The 19,838-nt window shown below is 38.5% G+C and overlaps 1 protein-coding gene across 1 annotated transcript in view; it reads left to right on the forward strand.

The window, feature by feature from the left end:
* Window positions 1–18,926, forward strand: part of CPSF3 (cleavage and polyadenylation specific factor 3) — a 43,365-nt gene extending 24,439 nt beyond the window's left edge. Inside the window, exons 12-18 of the mRNA XM_082672643.1 lie at window positions 4,557–4,665; window positions 5,822–5,920; window positions 7,432–7,526; window positions 9,119–9,206; window positions 14,752–14,821; window positions 16,869–16,965; window positions 18,741–18,926. Of these exons, the coding sequence (XP_082528769.1) occupies window positions 4,557–4,665; window positions 5,822–5,920; window positions 7,432–7,526; window positions 9,119–9,206; window positions 14,752–14,821; window positions 16,869–16,965; window positions 18,741–18,842 (660 nt within the window). The 3' untranslated portion in view covers window positions 18,843–18,926. The remainder of the gene's footprint in view (window positions 1–4,556; window positions 4,666–5,821; window positions 5,921–7,431; window positions 7,527–9,118; window positions 9,207–14,751; window positions 14,822–16,868; window positions 16,966–18,740) is intronic.
* The last annotated feature ends 912 nt before the right edge of the window (window positions 18,927–19,838 follow it).

A 19,838-nucleotide genomic window follows, 5' to 3' on the forward strand; every position in this document is an offset into this window, starting at 1 on the left:
TATGCCCAGTAGTGGGATTGCTGGGTCATATGGTAGTTCTATTTGTAGTTTTTTAAGGAACCTCCATACTGTTCTCCATAGTGGCTGTACCAATTCACATTCCCACCAGCAGTGCAGGAGGGTTACCTTTTCTCCACACCCTCTCCAGCATTTATTGTTTCTAGATTTTTTTGATGATGGTCATTCTGACTGGTGTGAGATGATATCTCATTGTAGTTTTGATCTGCATGTCTCTAATGATTAATGATGTTGAGCATTCTTTCATGTGTTTGTTGGCAGTCTGTATATCTTCTTTGGAGAAATGTCTATTTAGGTCTTCTGCCCATTTTTGGATTGGGTTGTTTGTTTTTGTGATATTGAGCTGCATGAAGTGCTTGTATATTTTGGAGATTAATCCTTTGTCAGTTGCTTCATTTGCAGATATTTTTCCCATTCTGAGGGTTGTCTTTTCATCTTGTTTATGGTTTCCTTTGCTGTGCAAAAGCTTTTAAGTTTCATTAGGTCCCATTTGTTTATTTTTGTTTTTGTTTCCCTTACTCTAGGAGGTGGGTCAAAAAGGATCTTGCTATGATTTATGTCATAGAGTGTTCTGCCTATGTTTTTCTCTAAGAGTTTTAAAGACCACTTTAGGTCTTTAATCCATTTTGAATTTATTTTTGTGTGTGGAGTTAGGGTGTGTTCTAATTTCATTCTTTTACATGTAGCTGCCCATTTTTCCCAGTACCACTTATTGAAGAGACTGTCTTTTCTCCGTTGTATATTCTTGCCTCCTTTGTCAAAGATAAGGCAACCATATGTGCGTGGGTTTATCTCTGGGCTTTCTATCCTGTTCCATTGATCTATATTTCTGTTTTTGTGCCAGTACCATGCTGTCTTGATTACTGTAGCTTTGTTGTATAGTCTGAAGTCAGGGAGCCTGATTCCTCCAGCTCCATTTTTCTTTCTTAAGATTGCTTTGGCTATTTGGGGTCTTTTGTGTTTCCATACAAATTGTAAAATTTCTTGTTCTAGTTCTGTGAAAAATGCCATTGGTAATTTGATAGGGATTGCATTGATTGAACCTGTAGATTGCTTTGGGTAATATAGTCATTTTCACAATATTGATTCTTCCAATCCAGGAGCATGGTATATCTCTCCATCTGTTTATGTTCTCTTTGATTTCTTTCATCAGTGTTTTATAGTTTTCTGAGTACAGGTCTTTTGCGTCCTTAGGTAGCTTTATTCCCAGGTATTTTATTTTTTCTGTTGTGATGGTAAATGGGATTGTTTCCTTTTCTCTTTATGATCTTTTGTTGTTAGTGTATAGGAATGCAAGAGATTTCTGTGCATTAATTTTGTATCCTGCCACCTTACCAAATTCCTTGATTAGTTCTAGTAGTTTTCTGGTGATATCTTTAGGATTTTATATGTATAATATTGTGTCTTGGGCAAACAGTGACAGTTTTACTTCTTCTTTTCCAATTTGGATTCCTTTTATTTCTTTTTCTTCTCTAATTGCTGTGGCTAGGACAATACTATGTTGAATAATAGTGGTGAGAGTGGACATCCTTGTCTTGTTCCTGATCTAGAGGAAATGTTTTCAGTTTTTCACCATTGAGAATGATATTTGCGTGAGTTTGTCATATATGACTTATTATGTTGAGGTAGGTTCCCTGTTTGCCCACTTTCTGGAGATTTTTTACCATAAATGGGTGTTGAATTTTGTCAAAAGCTTTTTCTGCATCTGTTGAGATGATCATATGGTTTTTCTCCTTCAATTTGTTAATATGGTGTATCACAGTGATTGTTTTGCATATATTGAAGAATCCTTGCATCCCTGGGATAAATCCCACTTGATCATGGTGTATGATGCTTTTAGTGTGTTGTTGGATTCTATTTGCTAGTATTTTGTTGAGGATTTTTGTGTCTATGTTCATCAGTGATATTGGCCTGTAATTTTCTTTTTTTGTGATATGTTTGTCTGGTTTTGGTACCAGGGTGATAGTGGCCTCTCAGAATGAGTTTGGGAGTGTTCCTCCCTCCACAATTTTTTGGAAGAGTTTGAGAAGGGTAGGTATTAACTCTTGTCTAAATGTTTGGTAGAATTCGCCTGTGAAGCCATCTGGTCCTGCACTTTTTTTTGTTGGAAGATTTTAAATTACAGTTTCAATTTCATTACCTGTGACTGGTCTATTTATATTTTCTAATTCTTCCTGGTTCAATCCTGGAAGGTTGTACTTTTCCAAGAATTTGTCTATTTCTTCCAGGTTGTCCATTTTATTGGCCTATAGTTGCTTGTAGTAGTCTCTTATGATCTTTTATATTTCTGCAGTGTCAGTTGTAATCTCTCCTTTTTCATTTCTAATTTTATTGATTTGCATCCTCTCCCTATTTTTCTTTTTTTTTTAAATATATTTTTTATTTATTTATGTATTTATTTTTGGCTGTGTTGGGTCTTCGTTTCTGTGCGAGAGCTTTCTCCAGTTGCCGCGAGCGGGGGCCACTCTTCATCGTGGTGCGCAGGCCTCTCACTATCACGGCCTCTCTTGTTGCGGAGCACAGGCTCCAGATGCGCAAGCTCAGTAGTTGTGGCTCACGGGCCCAGTTGCTCCGCGGCATGTGGGATCTTCCCAGACCAGGGCTCGAACCCGTGTCCCCTGCATTGGCAGGCAGATTCTCAACCACTGCACCACCAGGGAAGCCCTCCCTATTTTTCTTGATGAGTCTAGCTAAAGGTTTATCATTTTGTTTATGAAAGAACCAGCTATTAGTTTTATTGATCTTGGCTATTGTTTTCTTTGTTTCTATTTAATTTATTTTTGCTCTGATCTTTATGATTTCTTTCCTTCTGCTAACTTTGGGTTTTCTGTGTCTAGTTTCTTTAGGTGTAAGGTTAGATTGTTTATTTGAGATTTTTCTTGTTTCTTGAAGTGAGCCTGAATTGCTATGAACTTCCCTCTTAGAACTTCTTTTGCTGTAAAAAAAATTTTTTTGACTCTAGAACTGAAAACACACTTTAGGTATATGTGTCATTTTTATATTTAACTTTATACAGGCATAGAGAAACTGTTGTCAATATCTGTTTCCCCAAATGTAGCTTTGTATTAGAGTGTTGTTCTGTTATTTTAGCCATATTTTTATTTAAAATCATTAGCTATAGTTATTTTTTTTTCCACAAGTGTAATAACCTTGCTTCGGGAGAAGTCAGATTTATTAAGGCAGCCATCCTCAGGCATGTAAAACAGAAACTAAGAAGGAGGTAAAGAAATCAGATCCACAAAAACTATCAAAAAACCCATGCAGTTTACCATCGAGAATTGTCAGGCCAAGCAGTTGTGTGCGTGGTAAGAAATCAGCATGTTGCGAACTAGCACACAGCTGAATAAAGAAAGAAACCGAAAAAAAAAAAAAAAGAAAGAAAGAAACCGAGGCTGGCAGCAGAGGGTGAAGCCAGAAGAACCACTCAGCCTTGTTCTCCAAGGTACTTGGTTCTCCCGGCAGACACCTCATTAGCATCCGGGATGTCACCGCACTGAAATCAGCCTCCTTAAGTCACCAGCATTTAAGGAGAAAAAAACGCCGACAAACCATGTGAAACAGAGCTAGGTCCCATTATAGTTACAAGAGCAAATGTTACCACTGCCTCACCGCCATCTGCCCTTAACTGATGAAAGGTAAACAAATACGAAATATAAGGTCTTTGTCCCCTTTGAGTTCATTTCTTTGTAGCTGAGAAAAGTTATATTTAAGAATGTTGGATTTCATGTTTGTAAGAGTTTTGTTTGTTTGTTTGGTGTTATTGTTAGTTTCTGAACAGTCAGTCAGTACTCTCTTCTCTTAAAAAATGCTCCCCCTCAGTTGTATGAGCTCATCCATACCTGTCTTTACAGACCTTTCTATTCAGAGATGCTGCTGCTTTTTGGATCTGGCATGGCCTTGCATCTTTGTATTTTAGGGCTCCTCCAGGTACAGGGTTGAGAGCCAGCCTGAGGGAGCCACGCACGTCTGGCCCTCGGTTGCTGTCCTTCCCACCATGCTGTCTCTGTTGAGAGATTTTTTTGTTTTGTTTTGTTTTGTTTTGTTTTTGCGGTATGCGGGCCTCTCACTGTTGGGGCCTCTCCCGCCACGGAGCACAGACTCCGGACGCGCAAGCTCAGCGGCCATCTCACGGGCCCAGCCACTCCGTGGCATGTGGGATCTTCCCGGACTGGGACACGAACCCGTGTCCCCTGCATCAGCAGGCGGACTCTCAACCACTGCGCCACCAGGGAAGCCCTGTTGAAAGCTTTTTTAAGCCCCAGCACCCAGTAGGTTTACTTGGTTGCTGAACTGATTGGAACTGACGGAAGCTAACCATTCTTGCCAGGTCTGCCCCCGTGAGTCTTGCCTTTGGTCTCTTGGTAACCTTGTTACTGCCCTGGTCGTAGAGGTATATAACATTTTATATTTTTCATGTTCAGATTCATGGGTTGTTTTCATGGTTCAAATGGTCATGATTGAGTCCCTGAATAATTAATTTCATTTTACAAGATTCTGTTCTCTTCAAATTGTTTTGGTTTTTTTTTTCTTTTTAATAGGTCATGGGCTTTTTAGCAGACAAAAAACCAGAACAGGGCCAGCGGGTCTCAGGAATACTTGTTAAAAGAAACTTTAATTATCACATACTTTCTCCTTGTGACCTCTCTAGTAAGTATACTATTAAATGTCAAATGTAATTTGATTTTAGCATTTAAAGAAAATCTTCAAAAACTTCTCTTACCCTGTGGCCAAATCTTAAGTAACAGCCAAATAACGAAGTATAAATAGTTGAAACTTAATAATCTAGTTATAGCTTCATTTGAAAAAAAATCTTCCTTGAACTATTACAATATTTAAATAACATTTTCTTAATTGGAAACATAAGTTCCCCTGTAAGACAGATTGACTACTGCCTTCTGAAGCCTGTCTTCTACCTTTCTCCATGGAATACTGCTACTTTTATTTCCTGAAGTAATTGTGGACTCCCCACACAGGCTTTTTTGGTTTTTATGACCTGTAGTGTTAAGTTGCTTGCTGAGCCTGTGTTTTATGCACGTGTAAATGCTAAGCTGTCATTACTTTTGCAGTAACTACGATATTATCTTCAAGTAAATAACTGTGCTCAATTTTATTTATATGGCACTAATAAATTAAAAGTGCTTTATCAAGGAATAAGAAATAGCAGCAGTGTTTAGGTGTTCAACTGTGAGATAAGCCAACTGTCAGCTTTCAGACTATCACACAGTAGAATATAACTTGTTCCATTAACAGTTGTCGAGGTCTTACTGTATGCCAGGCATTGTGCTAAGTGCTGGAGGACTAGAGAGGTACTAAGAAGCACAGTCCCAGCCCTTGAGAAACTGTCTGTTGAGAGAAACCATCCTGTGAAGAGCTAATCACAGTATTGACCCGGGACATACAGAAGTGTAAGATAACATGTAAGGAGAGAATGGGCCTAGAAGGGTTGGGAAAAGCATTGCATACCAGGTAGCTCTCTTGCCAGGTGGTGAAGGTTAGCTAACCAGAAGAGATGGCAGAGGACAGCTGGCTTACTGGCTTGGAGATGTTAGGGACCAGATGTGTCTTGGAGAATGAGAGTGCCTTCTTATGGCTGAAGTACAAGCTAACTGTTGGCCAGGGTGGGCGGGGGGGGAGGAGTGTAGGATGGGAACCAACTGTGGAGCACTTTGTTAGCTTGACAAGCATGTTCTCACATACTTTCCTTTTACTTCTCTTCTCTTGACTCCTGGTATGTGTTTGCAAATTGTATTTTGTGAGACTAGTGTTGTTTCCTAAAGTATATTTATTCTAATTTCCTCTCCAGATTATACTGACTTGGCCATGAGCACTGTAAAGCAGACCCAAGCCATTCCATATACTGGTCCTTTTAATTTGCTTTATTACCAGCTACAGAAATTGACAGGTGTGTATATTTGTTGACAGTCACTTAACTGTTTTCTGGTTTTGAGTAAGATAATTATATATCTAGGAAAGGATGTTAATTTTGGTATTTGTGTCAGAATTGCACAAATTTTCTTTGTACTTTACTTGGTCATGTTATTACCACCTCCAGGTGAAAATTTTGAATATACACTGATAAACAATTTTTAAATCTCATAATACCTCTTATTATGATCCACTTAAAATTCTAAAATTGTCAGTAGTCTTTGCTTTTTGTGTTTAAAATCTACTTTAACTACTATACCTAGAATTTATCATAATTTCTTTTCTTTGTTCAGTGAAAATAATTTTTCTGGTTCCATCAGTACAAACCCTTACAGCACGTTATATAAGAGTGCATGACCACTGGCCAAAGGCCAGTAAAAAGTAAACCTATTCTGTTTCTATATTAGACCATTTTGAATTAGAGATTTTTGTGTATTAACATCATGAGAGGTGAAGAGTTAAGTTAAAAGGCGTGGGCTCTCTCTGATAAGCAAGAACACTTCAGATCACAAAGTTACGCTTTCTATGAATATGCTGTTTGTAATTCATACAGTGAAGTACTGCCATAAAATAAAACAGTAGAATGTATCTTTTTTTACTTCAGAACCCCATGTTAGAATTATAGGTTATAACACAGGAAGTTAATAAAATACATCTGAATTAATCCTTAACTAAGAAGTTACTACTGGGAAGACCAGAAAAGCCTTGTCTTAGACAACGGAATTTCCTTGTAGAACCTTTAAACTTATGAAGACAGATGGTAGAAGTGATGTAGTTGATGAGGTTCGTGTTAAATTTTAAGATGCTAGTCACTAAATCCGTTGTACAAACATAGGTGTTTGACAGTCACCAAAGTTTGCAACTGATAAGATGTTTAATGTCCAAGGTAAATCCTATCTAGTTATATGAATATTTATAATACATGTTGAGATCTTTTAGTTGCTATAAGCAATTAATATAAAACTTTGCTACTTGGGCTTCCCTGGTGGCGCAGTGGTTGAGAGTACACCTGCCGATGCAGGGGACATGGGTTCGTGCCCCGGTCCGGGAAGATCCCACATGCCGCGGAGCCTGCGCGTCTGTAGCCTGTGCTCCGCAACGGGAGAGGCCACAACAGAGAGAGGCCCACGTACCGCAAAAAAAAAAAAACTTTGCTACTTAAAATCTGCCTATACACAAGTTATTAAATTTTTTTCATTGTGTATCACCTTATTTCAGCTGTCTCTATAAACAAATGAATAATTATACTCTAGAAGATTATTTTAAAAAATTTTTTATGCTGGCTTTCTCAAAAAATTTTTATTTATATACAATTTTGAAAGGTCACTTTCCATTTACAGTTATCACAAAATATTGGCTGTATTCCCTGTGTTGTACACTACATCCTTGAGCCTGTCTTACACCCAGTAGTCTGTACCTCCCACTCCCCACCCTTATATTGCCACCCCCAAAAAAACTTATATACATCTTACAACTTCTTTTTTTCAGGTGATGTAGAAGAATTAGAAATTCAAGAAAAACCTGCTTTGAAAGTGTTCAAAAATATTACTGTAATACAGGAACCAGGAATGGTGGTATTAGAAGTAAGATCATTTACCTAAACAAGAAGGGGAAAAAAGTTTTGAGTTCACATGTAAATGTAGAGAAAATTGGGTTCTTCTCAGTCAGGAAAAAAATTGTTGGAAAATATATATGTGTATATTTTTCTTTCTAAGATCAACATTAAATATAACATAACTAAGCATTTTCTATATAGTTACAGTAGCATGGAAACTAATAATAAATTAAGACAATATTTAGTATGTGAAATGAGCAGAGGTCTCTCATCTGAGTGAGTCTTAACAGATTTTGTGGTACCACAGGTGTCTTCTGTTATGTCAAAAGGTCTTAAAATTATCAAGATAAAAATATAATTCTGTTACTTTAAAGCAAACAAACTTGTCATGCAACACTTCTTAAGAGAGTGGAATTCTGAAGATTCAAATAAGCAACATTAAAATGACCCAAATCCACAAAGGCTAGAAATCATTAATTTAGGTAAATGTGGTTGCCACTGTTAGAATTTTAAATCCATACTGGTACAATTTAGAACCCAGACACCAAATGACTTTGATGGTTGATTTTAATAGATTAGCATCCGTTAAGTTTAAAGAAGGACTTTCAAAGTGAATCCTGGAACTGAGTGATACAGGGAGATACTTTGTTGCTCTGCCTCAAGGTTGAATGTAAATTTCCCAGCTATATGGTCAACTATTCTGTCATACATATTATTTTTTAAAACAGAAAAAGATCTGTCAGCTCTGGTTCCACTGCAGTTCACTGATTTAAGTCTGAATTTGATTTATAAGGCTAAAGGTAACTGGAGAAATTATCAAGAGGAATAGTTATCTATAACATGAAGTTACATACAATAATATATAAAGTGTTATCTGAGAAAGGGGAAAGGTTGTTAGAGACATTAGTTTGGTTCTTGCTACCAAATAGTATTAGAGAATGCATTTTTTATTCCCTAGAATTAACAGATCAAAGAAGATCTTAGAGGAAGTTTTTCAGGTGACTCGTGTTGCTCGTAAAAGTACTCTTTGGAGAGAGAATTAAAAGAAGGGGGTTACTCATTCCTGAAGTAATTCATCTGGTCTCACCCTAACCTGGTGGACATGGAAAACTTTCTTAGAGCAGCGGGCACATGGCACAGTGTCAGGGGATCTTAGGCTTTATGTGAGAAACAAAAGTAAAACTTTAAAAATATTACTGTCTGTGCTACTAAAATATAGTGACTAGGAATTTGAGTTTGAGTCACAGAACCAGCAATTAATTACTGCTTATGTTATCTTGCGTAAGTTACTTTTGAGTCAGTTTACTCCTTTATGATGAAGATGTGAGAGTTAAATGAGATAATGCATATAAGACACTTGCCACAAAGGACATGCTCCGTACATTTTAGTGTTGTTTAAAAAAAAAAAATTAGAGAATTCCAGCATTACTAATTAATTTCAATAAACAAAGGGTTTACTGAAATTAATTAGTAATGCTAATCAATTTGAGAAAACAGTTGATTTCAGTGAAATGCTAGAAGCAATAATCCCACACGTATAGTCCGTGGATGGGTGGTAGTGATTGCAGTTTTGGGGGTTGGCTGGGTTGTACCTCCCTAATTCTGCCTCTTGCTTTTCAGTGGCTGGCAAACCCTTCCAATGATATGTATGCAGATACAGTAACAACCGTGATATTAGAAGTCCAGTCAAACCCGAAAATAAGGAAAGGTACAGAATTACTTCATTTTTATCACTTCTTTCATTTCTCCCATGGTTCTTTGACATAAAAAGCAGAAAACAAGAGTCCTAAAGAACTTAAAATATCCTGATTTTTTCATCCCTGTAACTTTTAAGATATGATACATGCATAACAATGTGTATTACTAATATTTTACTCTTTGTCCTGAGTCTTCGTTCATGCTATAAAAACGTGGCTGCAGTTAACACGAAGATAAGAATCTCTTAGTAACGGTCCTCTTAGAAACAATTTAATCAGAAATTCCAAAATATTGCTGAATTGAGCCAGAATGTCTAATAGGAAAATATGCTGCTATATTTGTGTTGAATAAAACTTGTTGAATAGAATGGAATTTCCACATGGGACAATTTTGCAGTAACTTTCTTTCCTTTTCTAAGAAGCAATTTTCAATCAAAGAAAACACCAATGAAAATATTTTTGTGTCATTTCTTTATAGTTTGATTTTGTTTTATACATAATTCAGTGTAACACATTACGGTGCACATATACGGTAGCCCTTTGTGTTCCTGTGGGAAGAAGCCACCCTTGAAGTATTCCAGGAAGCCTCACATGGCAACAGGTCTCTGATAGAATATTTTTGTTTCTTAAAATTTTTTTTATAAGTAAGCAAATAGTTAGTTCTTTGATTTCAGGAGAAAGAAAGCTTGGGTAACCACTTCATAATCCATCTGCTTGTAATTGGTCACATCTATAACATGAAACTAATAAATGCCTAGACAAATCTAAATTATTCATCTAAGTTACTGGTAAGTTTTTGAATTTGAATAATAGTCATTGTAAAATTACAATTTGGACACTATTTGATCATTTTAGTTGAATCAATTAGTGGGTAATGGATGCCCCTGTGTGCCTGTAACATAAGAGATGGAGCTGTGCATTCCTACAAGCCACAGAAGAACGTCACACCTTGGATTCTCACATGATGTTCAGTCTCACAGTCTTCACCCGGGGGTACAAGTACATTCATGCCAGAACAGTTTTAAAGGCAGTTGTCGGTTTTCTGTTATTATTTTACATTTTTCATATCTTAGTTGGTAAAAATATAAAAATGGGGGGCTAGGTGGGAAAGAGGACCTTTTACCAAGGTCATAACTAATTCGTGGTGCAAAGTTAGGAGCAGCGAAGTGGGGGACAGGATTAAGTGCAGAGACCAGGAGGGAGAGATCAAGGCTGGAGCACATGAGCCGGCCCACCTCCCCACGCTGACACCCAGCTCTCCAAGAACATGGCCCCTTCGCTTCGTAGCATGGTCTCGTTCACTTGGAATCGAACGCTTCTGAACTGAATTGTGTTTTAACCTCCAAGGTTGCTTTCTGTTCATTAAATTCTGATAACTCTTTTGTAAAATGAAGTCAGATATTTATACTTTACTGAAAAATGAAATTTCTATGCAAAAATGACACTTTTCCAAGGCCAGTTAGGATGTTGTGTGGTCTTCGGGGATGTTAAGCACCTGAGCTCCTCTAAGCCCATTTCCGCACTGGGTGGCAGAAGAGGGGACCCAGCGCGTGTTGGTGTGAGATTGTCAGCTCTGTTGTCAGGATGTCATCTGCTGTTCCAATGAAGACTCCACCTAATGATTGTGCTGAAAAACCGAAAAGGTGCTGTGGTTTAACAGATAATCACCAAATATTTAATGTCTGTTGTACAGGAAGGAATACATGAGCTATCGTTGCTTGGTTTGACTTTATCTTGGGTATTTCTCTTAGCGCTCTGGTCCAAAGTGAAAATATACCTTTACTCTGATCTGCACTAGTGGAACTAAAAATAATCATCCTGCTATTAGTGATCCATCTTAAACTAATTATAAAAACATTAGTTCACTAAGTTAAGCCTCTGGGCATTTCGGGAGAGGTTCATTGCTGAGAAGTCAGAACAGGCATTTTCCATGAGTGACTGTAAAAGCTAACTGGCTGCCTCATATTGCCTGGTTTCTCCCCACTTTGTGGCGTATCGAGAGTGGAATTTTATACTCTTCTGGGTAATGAGGTGCTTCCTTATTTTCTTTTCTTTTTTTTTGCTGTACGCGGGCCTCTCACTGTTGTGGCCTCTCCCGTTGCGGAGCACAGGCTCCGGACGCGCAGGCTCAGCGGCCATGTCTCACGGGCCCAGCCGCTCCGCGGCGTGTGGGACCTTCCCGGACCGGGGCACGAACCCGTGTCCCCTGCATCGGCAGGCGGACTCTCAACCACTGCGTCACCAGGGAAGCCCCCCTTTTTTCTTTTAACAGTCATTTGACAGATGCTTACTGAGTACCTGCTATTTAGTGGGTATTATTCTAGGTGCTTAGGGTACATCCATGAACAAAGCAAACAGATGCTGGCCCTGTAGGAGCTGACGCTCTAATGAGGGCTGGGCAGCTTGATCGGGTTTGGAGTGGGCACAGATGCGTAGGGCTTTGTCGGCCGTTTTAAGGCTCTGGACTTGTAGTCAGAGTGAAATGGGTTACATTGTAGGGTTTTTTAATTACTCTGGTGTTTATTGAGAGGAGATTGTTAGGAGGGCAAGTATGAAAGCTGACAGGTTCCAGTGAGGAGCTTTTGTGGTCATGCAGGTGGGAGATAGAGGCTCAGGCCAGGGTGGAGGTGGTGTAGGTAGCAGAAAGTGGTTGGATTCTGGAGAAAGTAAAGCCAGCAGTATTTCCTGAAAGATTAAATGTGGAGCGTGAGAAAGGAAACAGACAAGGTGAATTTTAAAGAGATAAGACAGTGACCCGAGGTGTGAATATGATACATCAGTATGGAAAGTTGTCCCCCGTGGGGCTAAGTTATTAAACAGGGGTTTAATTAGTAGTACTTGCTCCTTCAGAAGATGAAAAAGTATCACAAGGACTAGCACATACCCTGTCTTCAAAGTTGAGGGTGTTCATTCTGTATATTTATCATTTAAACTAATTGGCTGTATCCTATCCAAATTTGATATTTTAACATGTTAGAGCAGAGTCAGCAGCTATGGCCCCTGAGCCAAATCCAGTCCTCCACCTGATTTTTGTAAATAAAGTTTTATTGAAACACAGCTATGGGACTTCCCTGGCAGTCCAGTGGTTAAGACTCCGTGCTTCCACCCGCAGGGGTCACAGGTTCGATCCCTGGTCAAGAAACTAAGATCCCACATGCCGCATGTCATGGCCAAAATGTTTTAAAAAAAGAAAGAAAGAAACAGCCAGCCCCATTTGTTTATATGCCATCTAATGCTGCTGTCTGAGCTACCACCGCAGGGTTGAGTAGTTGCAGCAGAGACCATGTGGTCCACAAAGCTTAAGATACGATCTGGCCATGTACGGAAAAAGTTGGCCAGCTCTATTCTAGAAACACTCACTTCTGTGAAACACTCTGATTCTTCTTTGATATTTGCTCCCTTTTGACATTTGCTCCCTTTTCGTTTCTTAGCCTGCTGACACTTTGGTCCAGATTCTGGAAATACAATTATATCTGTATCTGTGTGTGTGTTTAGCTCCAACTTCCATTTATATATAGTCCCCCTGTTCTCACTGAGGACACATGAGAAATCTTATACGTTTTCCAAATGTATTCTTTAATGTCCTTATATCCCTTTACATTCTTCTGTTTCACACTGTACCTGTTTTCAGCATGGCTGTGCCCTGTTTTGACACATAGACCTAAGGGCAGATACATGTATGTGTACGAGTGTATGACTTCACATTTAGTATAATCTCATGTATCTGAGGAGTTTGTCATAAACATTAGTAATAAATATATACACACACTTTGAGAAATTTTTTTTTTTTTTTTTTTTTTTTTTTTTTTTGCTGTACGTGGGCCTCTCACTGTTGTGGCCTCTCCCATTGCGGAGCACAGGTTCCGGACGCGCAGGCTCAGCGGCCATGGCTCACGGGCCCAGCCGCTCCGCGGCATGTGGGATCTTCCCGGACCGGGGCACGAACCCGCGTCCCCTGCATCGGCAGGCGGACGCTCAACCACTGCGCCACCAGGGAAGCCCTGGAAAATTTCTTTTAATAGACAATTTCATAGCTTAGATGTTTGCTTTTTAATAATGTGTTTTATGAGATTGTTTTTACATGTCAGCTAATTGCTTAATACTTAACAGAATTGATTATAATTAAAGTATAAAAGTTTTATTATATCGTTTTCTTGGCTGGCATTTAGTTACTTGTATATTCAATTAAAACCGATGAATTTAAAATTAGAGTGACTATGGTCTGAACTATAGAACAATTTAGGAGAAATGACAACTTGGCTCTTTTCCACGTAGAGTAGATTCATCACAGTCAACTTGAGAACATACACATTACTCCAAAAAGTAACATTGTGTATCTTTTAGCTATAACTCCCCACACTCCCCACTCTCCCCAACTCAAGGCAACCACTAACCTACTTCTGTCTCTCTGGATTTACCTATTCTGGACATTTCATATAAATGGAATCCTACAAAAGGTAGTCTTTTGCGTCTGGTTTCTTTGACTTAGCATAATGTTTTCAAGGTTCATCCATGTCTTTCATAAACAACCTCTCCTGGCCATGTGTTGTGTTTTTATTGACACTCTAAGGTTAAAACCTGAAACTATGACATTTGAATTTACTAATGAACAGCCAGTGAGCTTTTCATGCCCGGGGGATTGTAAAAATATAGAATTGTGTGGCTGAATTCAACTACATAAACAACAAGCATAAAGACTTTAAAAAAAAAAAAGTTAATCCATGTCATAGCATGAATCAGTACTTCATTCCTTTTTATGGCCGAATAATCTTCCATTGTGTAGATAGAGCACATCTGGTTTATCCATTCATTTGATGATGAACATTTGGATTGTTTCTACTGTTTGGCTATTGTGAATAATCTTGCTATAAACCTTCATGTACAAGTTTCTGTACAGACATGTTTTCATTTCTCTTGGGTCTATGGAGTAAAATTATTGGGTCGTATGTTAACTCGCTGTTTAACTTTTTGAGAAACTACCAGTTAATTCACTGTTTTGTTGCTGGTGATGAACTGGGAGGTACTTAGTGATATTCCCCAGGCAATATTGAAACTTCAGATCAAGTATGGCTCATCTTCCTGAACTGTCAGATTACTTTGTTTTAGGGGAAAAGCTAAGTAATCTAACTGGCAAGTTATTTTAAATATTTTATTAAAACTACTGTAAGTGCATTATATGTAGTAGAATTGCTAAATTTACTTAATATTTTAGATAAAACAAAAACTTCAGAGGTCTCTGAGGATGGATGTGCTCCTAGACCTCTTGGAGTTCTAATTTCACTCACTTCTGCTCATAAATATGGAAAAGACGGAGAAACATTGGAAATAAATTTTTAAATAATCTTAAATACACTTGTGGTTCCTTAACAAGAACATGAAATAAAGTGATGAAAATATCAATTTGCCTCAGCAGGTAGATGCTCTGTATACATTGTCACTTGAAGGATTCGACAATTAACCACTTTGGTTTCTCAGCAGCTACATTCTAATTATTGATTTGGAAATTATTCTAAACAGGAATTTGGAAATTGAACCCTCTGTTGCTTTTCTCCCCAGGTGCAGTACAGAAGGTTTCTAAAAAATTAGAAATGCACGTTTATAGCAAGAGGTTGGAGATCATGCTCCAGTAAGTGTTGCATACGTTACCGCTCAACAGGGTGCCGGGGGTGGGGTCAGACAAGGTCACTTAACTGGTCTGGGTGCCTCTGTTTCTATCAGTGAAGCAGTTTGAACCACTTCCTTCTAGCTACACACTCTAGCCAGTTCTGAGAGCATGTGACCTGCTTGGTCAGCCACTTCCCTGTGAAATACGTTTCACTTAATATAGAGCCTCAGGATGCTTTCCCGTGGCTGGAGTAGCTGAATAAAGCACTGTTATCAAGGACATGTGCTAAAATCTTAACCTAGTGTTACTATACCTTTAAGAATTATTATACGTACTTACTTCCCCTTAAATGTGAATTCCACGTTAAGAATGTTTTTTAGACTCTTCCCAGTAAATCTGTAAACTATGAATTACCTTTAAACTCATTTTTCTTACATGCCAAATATTAGGTCTTTCCCCTTTCCTCCGGTACTTGTTAAGCCTGATTTCAGAATGGTTTTTTTCCAAATAAAATAATCATATAAAACTGTTTCTTGGGACTTCCCTGGTGGCACAGTGGTTAAGAATACGCCTGCCAATGCAGGGGACATGGGTTCGAGCCCTGGTCCGGGAAGATTCCCCTTGCCGAGGAGCAACTAAGCCCATGTGCCACAACTATTGAAGCCCAGGCGCCTAGAGCCCGTGCTCTTCAACAAGAGAAGCCACCGCAATGAGAAGCCCGTGCGCTGCAATGAAGAGTAGCCCCTGCTCACCGCAACTAGAGAAAGCCCGCACGCAGCAACGAAGACCCAACGCAGCCAAAAACAAATGATAAATAAATTTATTTTTTAAAAAAACTTTCTTAGTGGACAACTACAACTTAAGCTTATGTATTGTACCCCAAAAAGGAAACATAAAAAGATTGAATTTAGTTTTATGATTTCAGCATCTAGCACAGTGCCTTGAACATATAGCAGATCTCTCAAATACTTGTTGAATAAATGCTTCCATTTTTAAATTTTTTATTTTTTATTTATTTTTGGCTGCATCGGGTCTTTGTTGCTGCACGCGGGCTTTTCTCTAGTTGCAGCAAGTGGGGGCTACTCTTCGTTGCAGCATGCAGGCTTCTCTTTGCGGTGGCTTCTCTTGTTGTGGAGCACGGGCTCTAGGCGCGTGTGCCTCAGTAGTTGTGGCATGCGGGCTCTAGAGCACAGGCTCAGTAGTTGTGGCTCGTGGGCTCTAGAGCACAGGCTCAATAATTGTGGTGCACGGGCTTAGTTGCTCCACGGCATGTGGGATCTTCCCAGACCAGGGTTTGAACCCGTGTCCCCTGCATTGGCAGAAGGATTTTTTTTTTTTTTTTTTTTTGGGCAGGCGGATTCTTAATCACTGCACCACCAGGGAAGTCCCAATGCTTCTGTTTTGAAATTGAAAGTTACTTAACTAGACGTTTTGAGGTGCTCTGCATGTTTGGAGATTTTTATGTTAACACTTCTGTTCCTTCCTTTCCTCAAAATTCCACACTGATAATCTTTTAAAGCAGCCATTTCGTGGCTTTTAAAAAATGAATGCTAGGCTTTAAATGGTGACTTTGCCTACAGAAGCCGTCACACATCTTCAGAAGTGTTCTTGGTGTTGTCATTTTGATTTTAAAAAGCATCCCTGTCATACAAACTAAAAAGCAGGCACCGGTGCAGGAGCGCTGATTTCCATTGCTAGTAAAAAGGCAGCGGGTTCTGTGTTGGTTGGTTTCCAACCCTGTGGCTATAGCAGTCCCAGGTCTGGGTGAAAAGGGCTCCTTACCAAAATTAATATAGGTTAAGATAATGTATATAAAGTGCCTAGTGCAATGCCTGCTGAATGGAGCATTCTTAATGAACGATAGCTGTGTATTTCACCTGTATTATAAAATGAACAAAGTATGTGAAAATAAATAATTAAGAAGTACATCTCAGGGGTAGATACAGTCAGTATTCTACTTCAGAACTAGGGCCTATCTTCAATATTATTTCTCCCCAAATATATAAAATTGTACTTTATATATTTGTAAAGCATTTTCCCCTAATACTGCATCTTTGTTTGTCTTAAGGGACATATTTGGAGAAGACTGTGTTAGTGTAAAAGATGGTTCTATCCTTAGCGTCACAGTGGATGGAAAAACTGCTAACATAAACTTGGAGACACGGGTGTGTAGCTGTTCATTCCTACATTTTAAGACACTTGGGAGATAAAGTGAAAGCAAAAATCATCTATTTTGCAGTTTACTTTTGCATTTTGGCGTTTTCTTCCAGTTTTTTTCCTACATTTTTAATAGATTGTGTTTACGCTATCATATGTCAGGTTTTACATCCTTTTTATTTCTCTGTCATAAGCGTTTTTCCACTTGCTACATATTACACATTTCCCTTGTCTTTATTACTCCACTGTTTTCCATTTTCATAATGGAAAGCCTTAATCCACCTCAGCATTTCTCTACTTTGGCATCCAGTTGATTCCAGACTTTCAGAGAAGCTGCTCTTCTGTTTGCAGCAAGATGCAAGTGGCTTTTCCAAACAATAGAACTTGAGAGCGTGAGGCCCACGCCCACCGCACCAGCAGACCTTTTATAATTATTTCACAAGCATAAATGAATAAGTATCATCTTCCTTGCGGGGTTGTTTTTGAAGATTACAGCAGTTCATCTACTAAACAAGTAACATGTTTGGGGTTTCTTCTGTATATTCTTTTGAGAAAACACTACGTTTATTTTACCTTGATAGAAAAATAAGCTAAGAACATAAACAAGTAATTCACTAGAGAAGACATATAGAGAGCCAGTAAACATATGAAACAAATGTTCAGATCAGATCCACTAATAATTAAAGGAAATACAAATTGAAAGTATGAAATATCACTGTTTTGAGCTTATACTGGCACAGATTAAACAGTGATATGACCCAGAGATGGTGAAAGAAGAGGGAAACAGTTATTTTCCAGTGCCACATAGGACAGGGAGAAGGTTGTACGTTAGGTGGTGTGTTCTTTCTGCAGGGCGGTTTGGTGATCTGCATCAAAAGCCTTCAAAAAGTAAATACCTTTATCCACAATTCCACTTGCAGGATTTAACAAAGAAAATAATTAGGCAAGTGAGCAAAGATATATATATACAAGGATGTCTATTTTAGTATTGATTAGCAAAACTGCAAGAGACCTAAATTTCCAAGAGTAGGATCTAATAAAATAACTGAATAAATAATGTGTATGATGTACCCTTATACATGGAATACTACCTATACAGCCACTAGAAACGATTTATTCAGGTGCAGAGTTGTCCACCTATACATTATTGAGTGGGGAGGAGTTACAAGATAGTCAATGTGCTGAATTATCCCATTTTTGTTTTGAAGAAATACACATGTATAGCCAGAAGTCTAGAAGGTTATGCACTGAAATGTTAACAGTGATTTATCATTAGGTCATAGAATTAAGGGTATTTTTTTTTCTTTCCTAAATTTTTACATGAGGGATATTTACTGTGTGATAAAAATTGTTTTAAACAGCATAGTGTTTTGTAGTTGAGGAGTAACTGAAAGATGATTAGTGAATCTAAACCAAATTTAATACCAAATGTGGATTAGATGACCACATCCATTGCTTGCTAAGTAATTTGTGTTGCACAGACTAGATTCCTTGGAGTATTATTTACTAGATCCAAACATGGGCTTTGAAGTAAACATAGTTCACTTGACTTTCCCTTTATTCTTTTTTTTTTCCAAAGTTAATCTCTAACAAAGTCATCGTGCTCTCGGGAATGTCTCTGCATCCAGGTGCAGACCCACAGGTGTGCAGTGATTCTGGCTCTTAATAATCAAGGCCCCCCACCCCTATGGGAAACGATTGTCCTTAAAGAGCATTAGTTTATCTTCCATATAATAATTCTAGACACTTCCATTGAAAGGCATGTCTGTGCTCTCGCTTTCAGACTGTAGAATGTGAGGAAGGAAGTGAAGATGATGAGTCCCTCCGAGAAATGGTGGAACTGGCAGCCCAGAGACTATATGAGGCCCTCACGCCAGTTCACTAATAACCTCATGTCTCTGTAGATGTTAAACTTTTTTGTAATGCTTGACTCTACTTCTGTTACTTAAAATAAAATACATTAATTTCTCTGGGGTAGCCTGTTTACTTTTGATGGCAAATGGCCTTTATTGCAGCACCTATTTGAATACTGCTAAATTACCAACTCATTGTCCATTATTCTAGCACTGCTAAATTAACTGCCGTTACTGATTCTGCTTCTGGGGTTGTATGCAGCCCCCACTGAAGAAACCTTTAAGATCTGCTCATAGCAGCTGAAACAGAATGTATTATTGTCCGTTTTCAGGAAGGAAATGAGTGATGGTTTGAATTTTCGTATCCATTTTCTGAATTTGAATTAATAATTACATATTATCACTTAAAGTTTTAAGCCCTTTTTCTATTTCTTCCCTCCCATTATTCTTGACAAATTCCTTAATTTATATGTCTGTAAAATTGGGACTTTTGAGATTCAATATTTTCTTTGTATGTATACATTCAATTCAGAGATATTCAAAATATAATTTTTATGACTCAGGTTCAAGGGTTCGTCATGTGTGTTGAATCATTTACTGTATAACTTAATCATTAATCCATTTTCTTCCAAGTACGAGCAGTTCAGACTTGCAAGTAACTGGACACAGGATTGTCGGGTGCCGGGTGCTGGGGGAGGAGGTCAACTGCCCAGGGCGGCTTTGGCCTCTACTTCAGTGAAGGGTCTGGCTGCTCCCTCAGCAGAGGGGGTGGGAACAAGCACGGGAAGGGGCAGCTAAAGAGCTGTTACCCTCACTGTCAAGCTAAAGCCATCGGTCAGCCACAGTCACTAATTTGCACTGACATTGCTTAGTCCTTCCCTGTGCTTTGGTGACACACTTCAGTGCCTGAATCTGAATTTTTACTTGAAACCAAATATTTATTTCTATAAGATACCCTACTTTGTCTTTGGCCCAAACCAAAGGCCTAAGGGACACCTTTTATAAGTGTCATATAAGAGTGTGTTATG

Source organism: Grampus griseus (genome assembly GCF_964374135.1).
Source record: "Grampus griseus genome assembly, chromosome: 15".
Taxonomy (NCBI): Eukaryota; Metazoa; Chordata; class Mammalia; order Artiodactyla; family Delphinidae; genus Grampus; species Grampus griseus.